The sequence below is a fragment of the Callorhinus ursinus genome, unplaced genomic scaffold (assembly GCF_003265705.2).
Source record: "Callorhinus ursinus isolate GAN/ISIS: 27379988/994484 unplaced genomic scaffold, GSC_fseal_2.0 scaffold50, whole genome shotgun sequence".
Classification (NCBI taxonomy): domain Eukaryota; kingdom Metazoa; phylum Chordata; class Mammalia; order Carnivora; family Otariidae; genus Callorhinus; species Callorhinus ursinus.
In genome coordinates, this window is record NW_027397112.1 from 10,429,925 (window position 1) to 10,444,834 (window position 14,910).

A 14,910-nucleotide genomic window follows, 5' to 3' on the forward strand; every position below is an offset into this window, starting at 1 on the left:
GCAGTTACTGTATTTCTCTAGATTTTTGATGTGTATTTTCAATGGTGTTGGTAAATATAAATCTTAGGTGCAGTAGCCTTTGGACTTGCATGTAACGGCATCCTGCTGATTTAAATTTTTCAACGTAAATAATTCAGGGGTGCTTAGCTGGCTCCAGTCAGAGGAACATGCGACTCTTGATCTCAGGGTCATGAGTTCGAGCCCCATGTTGAGTGTAGCGATCACATACATACATACGTATTTTAAAAATTCAAAATTACTTTTGCATAATTATATAGTTTTTTTTAAAGGTTTATCTGTTAGAGAGAGAGAGAGTGTACAGGAGTGGGAGGGACAGAGGGAGAAAAGCAGACTCCTTGATGAACGTGGAACCCAACATGGGCTTCGATCCCACAAACCCGTGATCATGACCTGAGCTGAAACCAAGAGTCTGTTGCTTAACTGAGCCACCCAAGTGCCCCTGTATAGATTTTCTTTTAACCTCAACATAGAGACATAGGAAAGTGAGGCGCACATATAGTTCCATTTTATATGTGCAGAAATGTGAACTTAGGTAAGTAACTTGATGGAAGTGGAATTTTCAGAAGGTTCCACTCTCTAAATTTAGCACAATTTCCTGGCCATAGTGCTAGTTCATGGAAATGACTGGTATACTGTTTATGGGCCAGTAATATTTTGGTGATTTTAAGCAAGACTATGTTGAATATTTTTGAGATGAGCTTGAAACATGAAATAAGTGATATAAAGCCAAAGAGTAATTTATTTTGAACCAAGAATAAAAGTTGACTTCTCTAGTTAGCTTTTTCTTTCCTTTTTGATGACGTTGGTCCAAAAACCAGTAAGCAAAATGGAACTGTTTAAGTTTTCTGAACAAATGTGTTGCACTTAAAAAAATTGGTATTTCAAGCAGCTATGACGTGGCATTAATTGAATTAAAGATACACATATGTTGTGCAGGTTATGTGTTTTTAAGTGTGTGCCTTTGATATTTATCCTTTTACTTCCTCTACTGTTTGGCAGAGTAAGTTGAGTGGGCATGGATTCTTAGACCCCAAGAAAAGCTACCCCTTTAGACCTTAATTTAGCCTAACTTTTCTTTAAAGGCTCTTGGTCATACTTAGTGGTCTGGCCAAAAGGGAGTAGTGATGAATCAGACAGATGTCTGCTTTATATGTATAACAAATTTGAATCTTAATGCTGTGTTATTTTCTTCCATATATTTAGCCCCTTCAGTCAGGGAAGAAATCACTTCAGTAACCCTCCTTGCTACTTTTAACTCTAAGATCACCCCAAAAGGTAATCCCCTGACTCTGCTTTTGGGGAAAGGGGAATTAAGAGAAATTCTCTACCTCTTCAGCTGTTCTACTCCTTTCTTTCTGGCTGTGGGATGCACGTGCCCTCAGAGTGTATCTGAATACCACATACAGTTCAAGAGAAGCTCACTAGTAGGTCCTGCTTTCTGGATAGGAGAGCCTTAGAGTCTTTGATCCTTTTTACAGTTTCCCATTGGAAGACCATATCTGAGTCATGTATTAGTTTCCTGAAAATACCAATGATGTAAACCACTGCAATAGTGATGATCAAGCTTAAGTTAGTATGTGGGTTTAACATATGTGAAGTGTTTATTAATGTATCTCTGCCCTCTCTCTTTTTGCACCCTTTTGGACCGCAGGATAAGGGAGTGTTTGCTTTTTCTTAACTGTGAATGCATTTAAGTATCTTTAAGTAAAATTGTGTTGTGAGTTGTGTTTTTCTTTTTCCACATGGAACACTGTTGGAGGATTGAGGCTAATGTTTTAAGCTCTTTACATTTGAGAATGGGTGATGAACCTAATTGCCCCAGTGCCCTGCTTTTAGATCTCAGTGTGATTATAGGATATCCCACGGTCCTCTGGTTATCGAGTGCTTCCTTGTATGGTTGGGACTAGAAGCTAGGCACATTCCCTCTGAGGTTCATGCTCTTGATTGCTTGTTGTGTGCTGTTTTATCTTTGACAAACATTTCTGTGCTAAATAATGTTTTCCCTGTTGCCTTCAGTTTTAATTTGGGGGCCTGAATTGCCCCCAGGAAAATTTTAAGTTCCTCTAAGAAAATCAGTAAAATTCACATTGAATATTAATGGCATTTAAATATATATATATATATATCTGTAGGCATAAACAGGATAGGATTTACCAGTAGTTATCTGTAGGTCGTGAGATTTCTGATGTTCTGTGCTTTTTCTTCAGACTTTCTGTACGTAAGTTTTTCTGAAATAAGATTTTGTTAAAGAATGGCAGCAACATTTTGTTTTGATAGGCGTCCTTACAGTTAATTTTCCCATAATCCCTACAAAATAAACTTTAATCAAATGTGGATTCAGGGCGCCTGGGTGGCTCAGATGGTTAAGCATCTGCCTTCGGCTCAGGTCATGATCCCAGGGTCCTGGGATTGAGTCCCGCATTGGGCTCCCTGCTCCTTGGGAGCCTGCTTCTCCCTCTGCCTACCTCTCTCTCTCTGTCTCTCGTGAATATATAAATAAATAAAATCTAAAAAAAAAAAAATGTGGATTCAACCTGTTACTTGTAAGTGACATCTTATAAAACATGTAGATATATAGATCATATCTCTGCCATAATGTAATGTTGAATGCTTTTATTTTAAGGGAATGTAAAATTGAAATTCTTAAGATCGCTATACCAGCAAAAAGTTCATAGTCACCAAAATTTCATGTTGAAAGGAAACTTCTTCATCTAAGCCAGAACTTCTGTAATCTTAGGAAAGCTGTAACATCCCTGGAGTCACACATCTGCTAGTTAATGCCAACCTGAATATTAAATCCTCTGATTATCTAGTACTTTCTCATACCGTAATGTTTGGGTTTTTTGAGGTTCCCCCTGAATAGTAAATCTTATGAGCATTCAGGAGGATATTTGGGATTTCCTGGGTTTTTTTAATGTAAAAATATTATCTAAAAAAATTTGTCTCTGACACTATTTTTGTCCTGTCATTGTCTGTGTATGTACATTTATAGTCATCACAGTTGTATTAAAAACATTTTGAATTTAATCTTTTTCCAAAATCATTTCTACATAAAAGACTTTTTTTTTTTTACCTTTAAATATTCTTTTGGTATAAAGGAAGAAGAAATGTCTTTTGTGATTATTTTTAATACCCTAATATGCTGTGCTACAATTTATAATTGTGCCTCAGATGTTGAGCATTGAGATTATTGATAGATACCATTGCAGTGATCAGCTTTGTATATAAGATTTTTGGGAAATGTGTTTCTTGGGTTATTTCTTTAAGATAAATTTTTAGGATTGAGTGATATGAACATCTTTGTAAGTCTTGCTACTTAACACCACTTTACTTTCCAAGAGGAAATTCGTGTAGTGTTTAAGGCAATGAGTATGTGTGCCAAATTTGCCATGATTTTGGCATCATTGACTGATCTGATCAGGATTTGTGTGGTAATTTAGTACCTGTACAGGCTATCTCTAAGAACATTTCCCAGTGTTCACTCATTGTAGTTGGCTTATGTCTTTTCTGCTTGTGTACTTTGATCTAGCTTTTTGGTTAATTTGTGTGAAAACATTTTAGTTAGCTTTCCAGTCTATTGTCCTTTTCTTCTTTTTAAAGATTTTATTTACTCATTTGACAGAGAAGGAGAGAGAGAGAACACAAGCAGGGGGAGTAGGAGGGAGAGAAGCAGTCTCCCCACTGAGCAGAGAGTGTGACATGGGGCTCGATCCCAGGACCCCAGGATCATGACCCAAGCCAAAGGCAGACACTCAACCGACTGAGCCACTCGGGCTCCCCTCTGTCGTCCTTTCTTGCCTTTTTTTTTTTTTTTAAAGATTTTATTTATTTATATGAGAGAGAGAGACAGTGAGAAAGGGAACACAAGCAGGAGGAGTGGGAAAGGGAGAAGCAGGCTTCTGCTGAGCAGGGAGCCCGATGCGGGGCTGGATCCCAGGACCCAAGGACCACGACCTGAACCGAGGGCAGACACTCAGTGACTGAGCCACCAGGTTCCCCTCTGTTGTCCTTTCTTGATACTTGCCTACAACTGCTCTGTTCTGCAGATTCTTTGGTGTTTTCTCCCCCAGGGGTATAAAGATCTAAAAGAAATTAAATAATACTAAAAAAGAGAATTTCAGCCTCAAAATACTGGCTTTGATATGGACTGGTAGCATTTACAGAGAGGAGAACTTAAGCACACCCTAAGTCATTTTGAGTTGTAAGGAGACAAAGACCCACCGCCTTTCTGTGGTATTCCAGCAACACCAGAATGGAGGGATAAGTGGTGTATCTGTGGCTTTATTGAGTGTAACTCAGAGACTCCACATGATTGACATCTCATGGCTCTGCCTATCCCTTTTGAGCCTAATGAATACATAATTTGTTTTGAAATAGTCGGATTCAAACTTTTCCAGATTCTTTACCACCTCCCTTTTTTTCAGCTTATGTCCTAAGCATGTATTTGATTTGTGTAGTCCAGAGACAGTAGTTACTAACTGATAGCATCAGGTAATTAGTTATTCACTTTTATTAACTTTTTTCTATTTTAGTATATGCATATATATTTACACAAAGTATGGTTTTCTAGAAAGAGGGTTCCAGCATACACTGTCAAGTTAAGCAGGTATTAACTACGTTTACATTCTCTCTTAGTTGCCTTGATACTGAACCTGTGTATCCTCTTGACCCTTGAAGACTCTTGTTACCACGTAATTATTTTGCTAGGCTTCTGTTCCATGGAATCATTAAAGCATTTCCCCATCAGTAAGCACTTAATATTAGTCTGTTGAATATTTTGTTTCCTTATCCTCTTCACCCCAAAGCAAAAGCCAGTTCTCTTAGGGTTTTTTTGTTTTTGTTTTTTTTTCCCAGTCATACATATTTGGTTTTGCAGGTTAGTTGTCTGAAATTGGAGGTGTTTCATTTAAATAATGAAATGGTGCTACTTTTCAGTCTGGATGCTATTGGTTAAATGTTATCATGTATTTTTATCTTTCTCCTTTAGATCGAATCCGTTTCTCAGCCACTGGAAAACCATGGTGCCTCTGGTCATCCTTCAGAGTCATTGTCTACCAAATCATGTGGAGCATTGAGACCTGTCAATGGAGTTATTAACACGTAAGTTTTATGTCTTCTACTTCCTATGGTGCAGTAGGCTTGTAAAAGATGAATTTGGGGCTCTTAGTTATCCATAGCCAGGACTAACCCTGGTTTAAAGACAGAAGCCTTATTGCTTAATAGTATTGTGCATGCTTACTGTAGCAAGTATACATTAATTAGCATGCTTAGTGTAGTTCCCTTTTACTTACTGTAGCCTAAACTTAACTCACAATGGAGAAAAAATAATAGGTCCTACTTTTGTGAGTCGTTCTAGTTGGTTCTGGTCTTGGTAGAATTCTTGAGAAGTGTTTACATAAACTCTTTTACTTTAGGATGGATTAGATCCCTAAAGGCTGTGTTTGTAAATCTGTATTTATGAAAGTTGAAGGAATCCCTCTACAAGTGAACAATGTGTACCCATCCCTAAAAGTCGAATTTTACAGAAGAACTGATTCTTAGGCAGCTCATTAACATTTTCAAGATTATTTTCTTACCAGTTGCAATTTTCTTCATTTTCTTGGTGTTTCTGTTGTAGAAGAGAACTTAATCACTTAGAACCTGAGTTTATCACTTACTGACTTGCACTTTTCAGACATGATGTTAATGCCAACCAGGAGTCTTAAAAATAAGCACAGACACTGCACACACACTTATATTAAGAAGTGACATGCATCTGCTCTAGAATACTTGTTTGTGTCTGTGAACATCTATAAGCAAAGGAGGTTGAACCGGTATTAGAGGCTTTGTTTCCTTGTCTTCTGAGAAGTGAATATTCTTCCTTCCCCTTGTATAGTCTTCAGCCTATCTTGGCAGACCACATTCCAGGTGACATCTCTGATGCTGAAGAACAGTTACAAAAAAAGCAACGACTCAATCTAGTTTCTTCATCAACTGATGGCACCTGTGTGGCAGCCCGAACACGTCCTGTGCTGAGCTGTAAGAAACGAAGGCTTGTTCGACCCAACAGCATCGTTCCTCTTTCCAGGAAGGTCAGTACCAGTGACACTTGGTCATTGTTAAACAGTGAGCCAGAGGCTCAGATAGAATTATTAGTCTCTTGCCAACTTTGGTTCATTTAACTAGTGTTTTCCAAACTTGGCTAACCACCCAAGTTTCCTGGGGAGCTTGAGAAAATACTGGGTTCCTGACACCTGTTTCCTAGAGATTCTGATTTGGTTGTTCTAAAGTTGGGCCTGGGACTCTTGTTTTCAGAAAAACAAAAAACTCCCAGGTCGTTCTTGAGCCAGGTTTGGAAATCACTGGTTTGAGCTCTTTAATATAAATGGGAGAAAAGTGCTGCCATCAACACATGGAAGGAGGGTGATATGCTTCCCACTTGTCCTGTTATCACTGAAAATGGCGATGTGGTATGCTTTCCTTTTGAATAAGAGTCTCCATTAAAATTTTTAAATTGCTATGACTAAATGAATGTTTGTCTTCACAGAGAAAATGGAGATTATTCATGAGTGCAGGGAACTTGATTGCTGCCTCTTCAAATAACAGAGTTGGATATATTCCAAAACTAATGAAGTATTAGAAAACTAATACTTTAGTAAAATTAATACCATGTAGTGGTTAAGAGCATTAACTTTGAAGAGGATAAACATGGGTTTGAATCCTGGCACTGCCACTTGGTAGTTTTGTGATTTGGAGCCTGTTAACACCCCCTTACTCTCCTCCCCAGACCCTTTCCTTCCCCCCCAGGCCTCATAGGGATCTCATAGGGTTGTTTGAGGGTTAAATGAAATGAATATAACTTGCTCGTGGAGGGTATCGTATCTGGGTGGTAAGTTACTGGTACAAAGAGGCTGTTACTGTTAGCACTTTTGTTATTGTTCACTTGTTCACTCATTCCACAAATATTTATTGAGCTCCTACAGCGAGCTAGGTCTGTTCTGTGTACTGGGAATACAACACAAAACAAAAACAGATAAAAATGTTTACACTCCTGAAATACTCTAGTGGGTAGAAACAGAGAATAAAACAATAAATTAAGTATAATGGTATGTCCTATAGTGTTAAGTGCTGGGGAGAAAAATGTAGCAGACGAAGGGAATCGGGACTGCTGGGGAGCTCAGATGATGGAATTAAGCCTGAGGCATTCTAAGGATGAGGAAGAGACTGGGAAGGAGTGAAGAGTGAAGTAGAAGGAAAACGAAGAAAGTGAGACACATGGAAGGCAAATGAACAACATGTGTCAGAGAGGAAGGAGCAGTGGGGGAGTGTGTGAGATGCTGTAGCCAGGTCCAGGTAGATGAAGACTGCGAACCAACCGTTGGGTGTGGTAGGGTTAGAGCTGTTCGAGATCTGTGTGAGCAGTTTTGCTAATAGGAGGGGAGTGAGATTTTGCTTGGAGTGGGTTCAGGAGAGAATGGGAGGCAAAGAATTGAGGGAGCTGTTTAGGATAACACTTTCAAAGAAAGTCTCCTTCTGTAAAGGAGAGCAGAGAAATAGCTTATTTGAAGGGAAATCTTTCTTGTGATAGAGCTTTTACACATGAGAAAACTGACAAGAGGGGAGAGAATTGTTGGAACCACTAATATCTGGAAAGTGGATTTTCAGTGTTTGGTTTATGTTGTTATTATAGTATGCAGTTGAACTGCAGAACTTTGCCTTTTTTTTTTAAGGAAAGCATTGTAAGTTAAAATTAACTATCAGGTTATGCCATTTTCTTTTGTCTATTCCTCAAAATTCCTAAATTACCAAAATATCAGAAAAGAAAAAGGCATTTGGCAGATTTCTCATATTGACATTTGAGTCTCAATTTTTTATTAATAGTCCTATAAATCTAAATTATTTTCTTAAAGGTTAAAGAGTTGATTTTGAGAAAGCGAGAAAATGGTACATTATTGTCAAATGTAAAAAAGTGGTTTTTGATCATGACTGTGATGCTTTTAACAACAATAAAAAAACCCTCAACCAAACAAAAAACCTCATGGGGAAATAGTGTCCTTCCTCTGTTTTGGCAGTTTGCTTGTCCTACTGTGTCATGACATCTAGGGTTTTTATAAAAATTTTCTGTGGTGTAGGGTGGCCTCCTGGATTCTTTTCAATCTGTGATCTAGTAAACCTTCCTTGTTGCTATTGACAGTAGATTCTTCCAGTCTGTGCCTAAGATCTCATGTACTTTTGGAGAGACATATAAAGCATACTAAAGACTCTTCGGTTCCACTGCCAGTTTCTAAAACACAATCATCCTTACAAGGAAAGTAAGCTACGTGGAAAATAAGACAAAGAAATAAAGTGAGTTTGGAGAAACAAACCATTCACTGGTTAGAACAGCAGTGCTGGAGGTCTGCCAGTGTTGGAGGCAACGGCCATTTTGTCTCTTGGTTGCTCACTGTGTCCCCTTGCTCCGTGATATTTGCCTTTTATCATCTTGTGGTGCTGGATTTGCCAAGCAGATGTATTCAGCACTTTGTCGAGTGCCCGCTTTGCTCCAGGTATTCTTCAGGTTTCATTGGTGAACCTTGCCTTAATGGATCTTACTTTCTAATGACAGCACTTTGTCGAGTGCCCGCTGTGTTCCAGGTATTCTTCAGGTTTCATTGGTGAAGTCCTTGTCTTAATGGATCTTACTTTCTAATGACAGAGCCTAGATAGCAAAGAAGTTAACAGATAAACCATTTTCTGATGTTGGTAAATGGCATTGAGTTCACACTCACTGTAATAGGATTTGCTTCCATGTTTAAAAAAAAAAAAAAGAATCTTAACAGGAACTACATGTTTCTGGATTAACTCAAAGTACCTTTGTTAGTGCCCCTCCCACCACATTTCCTACCTACCCAAGAAAGGTGGTTACTAGTAGACCTACGAGTATATAGAGTGTGAAAAACAGATGTTTAATGTCAGTGGTTACTGATTTAACTACATATTCTAAATTATCTCTACTTCACTCTAGATCCAAATGTAAAACTCACTTTAGGGAACTCAACTCACTCAATTTTCCAGGACAGTCATTTTAACTGAATTACAGCTGGAATTTTATTCCATCAAGTTTTACCAACATTTCTGAAATTATAGTATATCTTACAATTGAGATGTACTTTAGTGTAGTAGCACATTTCTTTAGCTCCTAAAAGGCTGTTTTTATGTCATTAGTATGTTAAATTGAATGACTACAGCAAAGGGGGTTCAATAGGTTGAACTTGTTGGAAATAAATAGGAATGAGACCTATCAGTAAATAATGAAAGGCTTTGAATGCCCAAACTGTTTTTTTTTTTTAAGATTTTTTTTTATTTATTTATTTGATAGAGCAAGAGAGCACAAGCAGGGGGAACAGTAGAGGGAGAGGGAGAAGCGGGTTCCCCGCCAAGCAGGGAGCCCGATGCGGGGCTCGATCCCAGGACCCTGGGATCACGACCTGAGCCAAAGGCAGACGCTTAACCATCTGAGCCACCCAGGCGCCCCATGCCCAAACTGTTGATTTGGGTTTTACCATCTAGATTTTAGAGAATTTTAGTTTTGAGCAGTGAAGTGTCATAAGCTATTTTTAAAAAGATAAAGTGTGCAGGTAGTTTATGTTTGGAGTAGATTGGCCATAAAAGAGACTGGAGTCAGAAAGAAGGACTAGTAACAATAGTAATTCTAGAGGAAATAATATTGTCTGAAGGCTCCAAAGCTCTCAGGATGCAGTAGATTTCAAAACTAGTCCTAAGGAAGAATTATCAAGATGTTGTGAATATCAGAGCTGGGAGGACTGAGAGCTTTGAGATTGGGAGAGTGGGGTTATCTTCCACGGAAATCAGTAAGGCCTGGGGGGAACATGGGGGTACTTCCTGTATCACCATTTTATTGTAATATTAATGCAGATTGGAACAAGTATTTCATCACTGTCAGGGATCTGGTTTGGTAGATGTTAGCAGTTAGCTAAGCCAGTGAAGAAACAATGGGAAATTATGTAACATGTATCATTACTGTTTATTTCCTGCTCTACCTCTATGAGGTAGATATTTACAGCTTAATCTAAAACATTAGTTTCTAGATACCGAAATTTCAAATCAATAAAAGTTTTAAAATAAATGTGGGGCCAATATGGGGTTGCTTTTTATTTTGTTAGACAGTTATTTTATAAAATAAGGATATCATAGTACAGATATTATTTAAAAAAATAACATGCCATGAGATTTTTGGATTGGCCTTAATAGCATTTCTTTTTAATTTTTTTTAAGATCGTACAGTTCTTTTTAGAATTTTCTATTTTCTTAGAGAATTCTTTAGAATATAGTTACCGTACAGTGTTACACCAGTATAGTTATCATATAGTGTTATATTGATTTCCAGGATAGGGTATAGTAGATCAACAGTCCTGTGCATCACTGGGTGCTCATCACAAGTTCACTCGATCCCCATCACCTGTTTCACCCATCCCCCCTCCCACTACCCCTCTGGTAACCATCAGTTTGTTCTCTATAACTAAGAATCTGTTTCTTGGTTTGCCTCTCTCATGCTTTTTTTTTCCTTCTTTGTTTCTTCAATTCCACATGAATGAAATCATATGGTATTTGTCTTCTCTGACTTATTTAGCATTATACTCTCTAGCTCCATCCATGTCCTTGCAAATGGCAAGATTTTTTTTTATGGCTGAGTATTACTCCATTGTGTGTGTGTGTGTGTGTGCGCGCGCGTGTACATACACACACATTACCTCTTGTTTATCCATCTCTTGATGGACATTTGGGCTGCTTCTGTAATCCGGCTGTTATAAATAATGCTGTTATATAAACATAGGGGTAGCGTTTCTTATCAGATGGTTTGGCGGTGCTCTGGTGTGATTTTGGAATTTTATTGTTTGTGTTGGAGGATAATTATAGGAGGATTGCTCTGGGTTAAATTATATTTTATTTAAGATTTTATTTATTTGAGAGAGAGAGAATGAGAGACAGCATGAGAGGGAGGAGGGTCAGGGAGAATCAGACTCCCTGCTGGGCAGGGAGCCCAACACGGGACTCGATCCCAGGACTTCCAGGATCATGACTTGAGCCGAAGGCAGTTGCTCAACTGAGCCACCCAGGCACCCCTGGGTTAAATTTTTAAAGTTGGATTCTGGAGAATTCCCGGTGGTCTTTCACTTCTTCCTCTTGTATCACACTTGAGGATATACAGGACATTACATATAGTAGGACATTCTCTTAAGGCACAGTGTCATGATATTTGTGGTTGAAATACTAAAGAACTAAAATGATTTTGAGTTTGTATTACAAGTGAAGAATTTGGGGCAGCTGACTCTTGCTTTTGCTACTGTCATGATATCAGGGTCATGGCACTTGAGCTCCACGTTGGGCTGTGCACTCTGGGGGGGAATCTGCTGGAGGGTTCTCCTTCTCCTTTTCCCTTTGCCCCTCCCCCTGCTCCCACACATGCACTCTCTCTTGCTCTCTCTCTCCTCTCTCAAATAAAATCCTTAAAAAACTAGAAAAATAAAAGTGAATAATTTGATATCAAATAAGATACATTCTTTACTGACAGGGCCTTCTTATATAGGTCTGGGAGGCCTAACTTTTTCAGGACTAGTCAGACTTTCGGGAAAGAGCAGGAATGCCATGTGGACATTTGCAGTCATTATAAGACACAGACAAATTTTGAAAAGCTGAAGATAAAATAAATAGAAGAAGCAGCTCTGATATTTTATTTATAAACTGTCCTCAAGCCAAAAGAATTTTTTTAATGCTTTGAATTAATATTCTGTAATTAACAGAAAATGGTGAATAGAGCTTTACTTTGTGGAATTCATCCATGTGCATTGCATTGGGTTTTTAATGGAAACTCCTTCAGAGAGAATTAACATAATTTATGCTATTTAAAGGAACAAAGAATTTCTCCATGTATCCAAGTATTTTATTTCTTCATTCAGTTTTTATATATTTCCTACATTCTTGATGTTTTTGTGATGCAAACGAGATCTTTTCTCTTAGTGTTATTTTGTAAGTGCTGTTGATTTCTGTAATTGAACACTTCTTTGAACTCTGTGTTTTGGTTGATTATTTTAAATTTTCTAGATAGGCTATCTATCACCAGCAAATAATGTGATACCTCTTTATACACTTCTTACTCCTTTTCCTTGACTAGATGTGATGTACTTATAGAGCGGTGTTAGGAAATAGTTGGTCCCAGTGAGGCATCTCATTCCTGGTTTTAATGCAATACTTTCTCTTCTTCTTCTTCTTCTTTGTGATTGATTGATTGAGTGTTAGAATCTTAAGCACACTCCAGCCCAGTGCTGAGCCAGACTATGGGGCTGGATCTCATGACCCTGAGATCATGACTTCAGCCAAAATCAAAAGTGAGACTCTTACCGACTGAGCCACCCAGGTGCCCCTCATGGTGATACTTCTAGAATTTCACTATTAATTTTGATGTCGGATAACTTCTTAAAATGAATTGGGACACTTTACCATTTTCTGTGCTTTGGAAAACTTCAAAGATTTTTTGGGAAGTATCTATTTCTTTAAAATTTGTTGGAACTTTAAGGTAAAGACCATCTGAGACCAGCATCTATTTTGCAGAAAATTGTCTATCTATCAGATTTTTCAAATTAACTCATACAGAATTTTATAGAAGGCATTCTTAATTTTTAAGTCCTTGTTATCTGTAGTTATGTCCATGTCTCAGCCTTAATTATATTTGTCTTCTGTTACTTGATTAATCTTGTCTTCAGTTTTCCTATTGGACATTTCAAAGATGAGTTATTTGCTGATAATTCCTTCTTCCTGTGGTCTTGGTTTTTTTTTTTTTCCTCTCCTCTCTGCCTTTATTCAAATGTTTAATTTATTTTCTGTTCTTTCTTATGTAATAATAAAAGCATTCAACTTTTTGAATTTACTTCTGAGTGTAGTTTTGGATGGCATTCCACAGCCTTTGATGTGTGAAGTATTCTTTTTGCTATTTGTAAGTTGCCAGTGAGTTTTGAGTTCTTTTCCCAAGAGTTACAGATTGAGTTTCCAAATTCAAAATGGTTAGTTTTTCTTTTTAAACCTTTCGTTATTTAATTACTAATTTTTATAGTATTTGGGTTAAAGTGGTGTTTCTGTTGTTTCTGCTTATATTTTGTTGATTTTTTTAAAAAATGTCATTGGTGTCTAGTCTGGAGTTCTATGTAATTATATCCTGTTAGTGACTTAAGGCTTCTCTCTCCAGTAGTTTTTGCCTCACATTCTACTTTTCTTAATACTAATGTTATAGTATGTGATTTTTTTCACCCGTTTACTTTTAGCATTTTGTTTTTTAAAACATCATGGTTTCTTTTAACCTCCATAAAGTCTTTTGATTTTAATGGGGATTTTATTAAATAAAAAAGTTTTTCATTTTATATTAAGTTTTAAAACTGGACTTAAAGGCTTATTTAGGTTTATTTTGACTGTAACATTTCATTGTTTATTGATAGTCTTTTTTATACCTTAATATGCCAACTTACTGAGTTCTTAATCTTAATTTCTGGTTTTTCAGGATTACAACAACAGTTTGACCATGTTTCAGGTTCTTAGCTCATAACCTTTGTCCCTTAAAACTGTTTCACTGTATTTTGGCGGTGGCGGAGGGTGATTATTTGTTGTTTTGTTTTGGCATAGAATTAAAATGGTCTTATTTTCAATCCTTTATGTTGGTAACCAGTTCTGCTGTGCGCTGTCCAGTATGGTAGCTACTGTAGCCATGTGTAGCTATTTAAAATTAAGATAAAAAATTCAGTACCTCATTTGCACAGCCACATTTCAAGTGTTCAGTGGTCCGTCCCATGCGACTAGTGGCTACCATATTTAAGTCACACAAATACTGAATACTTTCATCATTGCAAAACTGCAGTGGACAGTGCTGCAGGTTTTTAATATGGTCCTATCAAGTCTTCTATACTAGCTTTAGTTCTTGATTCCCCTAAGTTTGTAGTTGGAAATGGAAGTATTCCATTTATCTCTATGTTAACTGTTTTCTCTCCTGTTGTTTAGCCCTTACTACCTGCTGCTCCTTGGTGTCATCATTAAATTAAACGTGGAAGTGATTAGTAGAGTTTGGATGCACATAATAAGTACTCAGATGTTAGCTGTTAACATTTCTGTCATGGTTTTCATCTCTTTGGTTCTCCTGTAGTATAAAGGAAGAAAGACAGGTTTATTGCTCACATTCTATTTTAATTCTCCATATCATTAGTTCTGACCATAGTTCCTCTTAGGTAGGTTTTAGTTCTACTACCATGGGTAGTTAAGATTTTTTCTTTTTTCTTTTCAGATTTTATATTTCCTTTTTATGTCATCTTACTGCCCTTCATCTTCCCTGTTTCCATGTAACAGAAGTTGTGTTATCTTTTACGCTCTTGGAGATGTGAGAAGTTTCATTCATTAATTGTTTTACCAGACTTGTTTAATAGTTTTCTGGAGGTATGTTCTTTCTGAATTTTTCAGATTTGCTTCCTTTTCCCTTATTCTGCAGTATTCTGTTCGTAGTCCCAAAGCTGAGGGGGTTTTTTCTTTCTTTCATTATTCTTAAAAAATAAGTTGATCTATCCAGACTTGGTGATTTCACTAGAAAAATGTAGTAGCTGGGTGTATTTGTTTCCTATCACAGTTCTGGAGGCTAGAAGTTTGAAATCAAGGTGATAGCCCTTTGCTGCCTCTGAAGGTTCTCTAAAGAAGAGTCCTCTCTTGCCACCTTCTGCTTTCTTTGCTCGTGTTTGCTAGCAAACTTTAGCGTTCCTTAGCTTGTGGCAGCATATCTCCTCCTATCTCTGCCTCTGTTTTTACGTGATCATCTTCCTTGTGTGTCTGTGTCTTTGTGTTTTCACGTGGTGTTAATAAGGACACCGTTCATTGGATTTA

General features: G+C 37.5%; 1 protein-coding gene across 4 annotated transcripts in view; it reads left to right on the forward strand.

The window, feature by feature from the left end:
- Positions 1-14,910, forward strand: part of KANSL1 (KAT8 regulatory NSL complex subunit 1) — a 179,595-nt gene that overhangs the window by 143,436 nt on the left and 21,249 nt on the right. For all 4 annotated transcript variants that reach the window (XM_025890027.2, XM_073883116.1, XM_025890028.2 and 1 more), the window contains 2 exons: positions 5,009-5,121; positions 5,897-6,092. In XM_025890027.2, the coding sequence (XP_025745812.1) occupies positions 5,009-5,121; positions 5,897-6,092 (309 nt within the window). The remainder of the gene's footprint in view (positions 1-5,008; positions 5,122-5,896; positions 6,093-14,910) is intronic.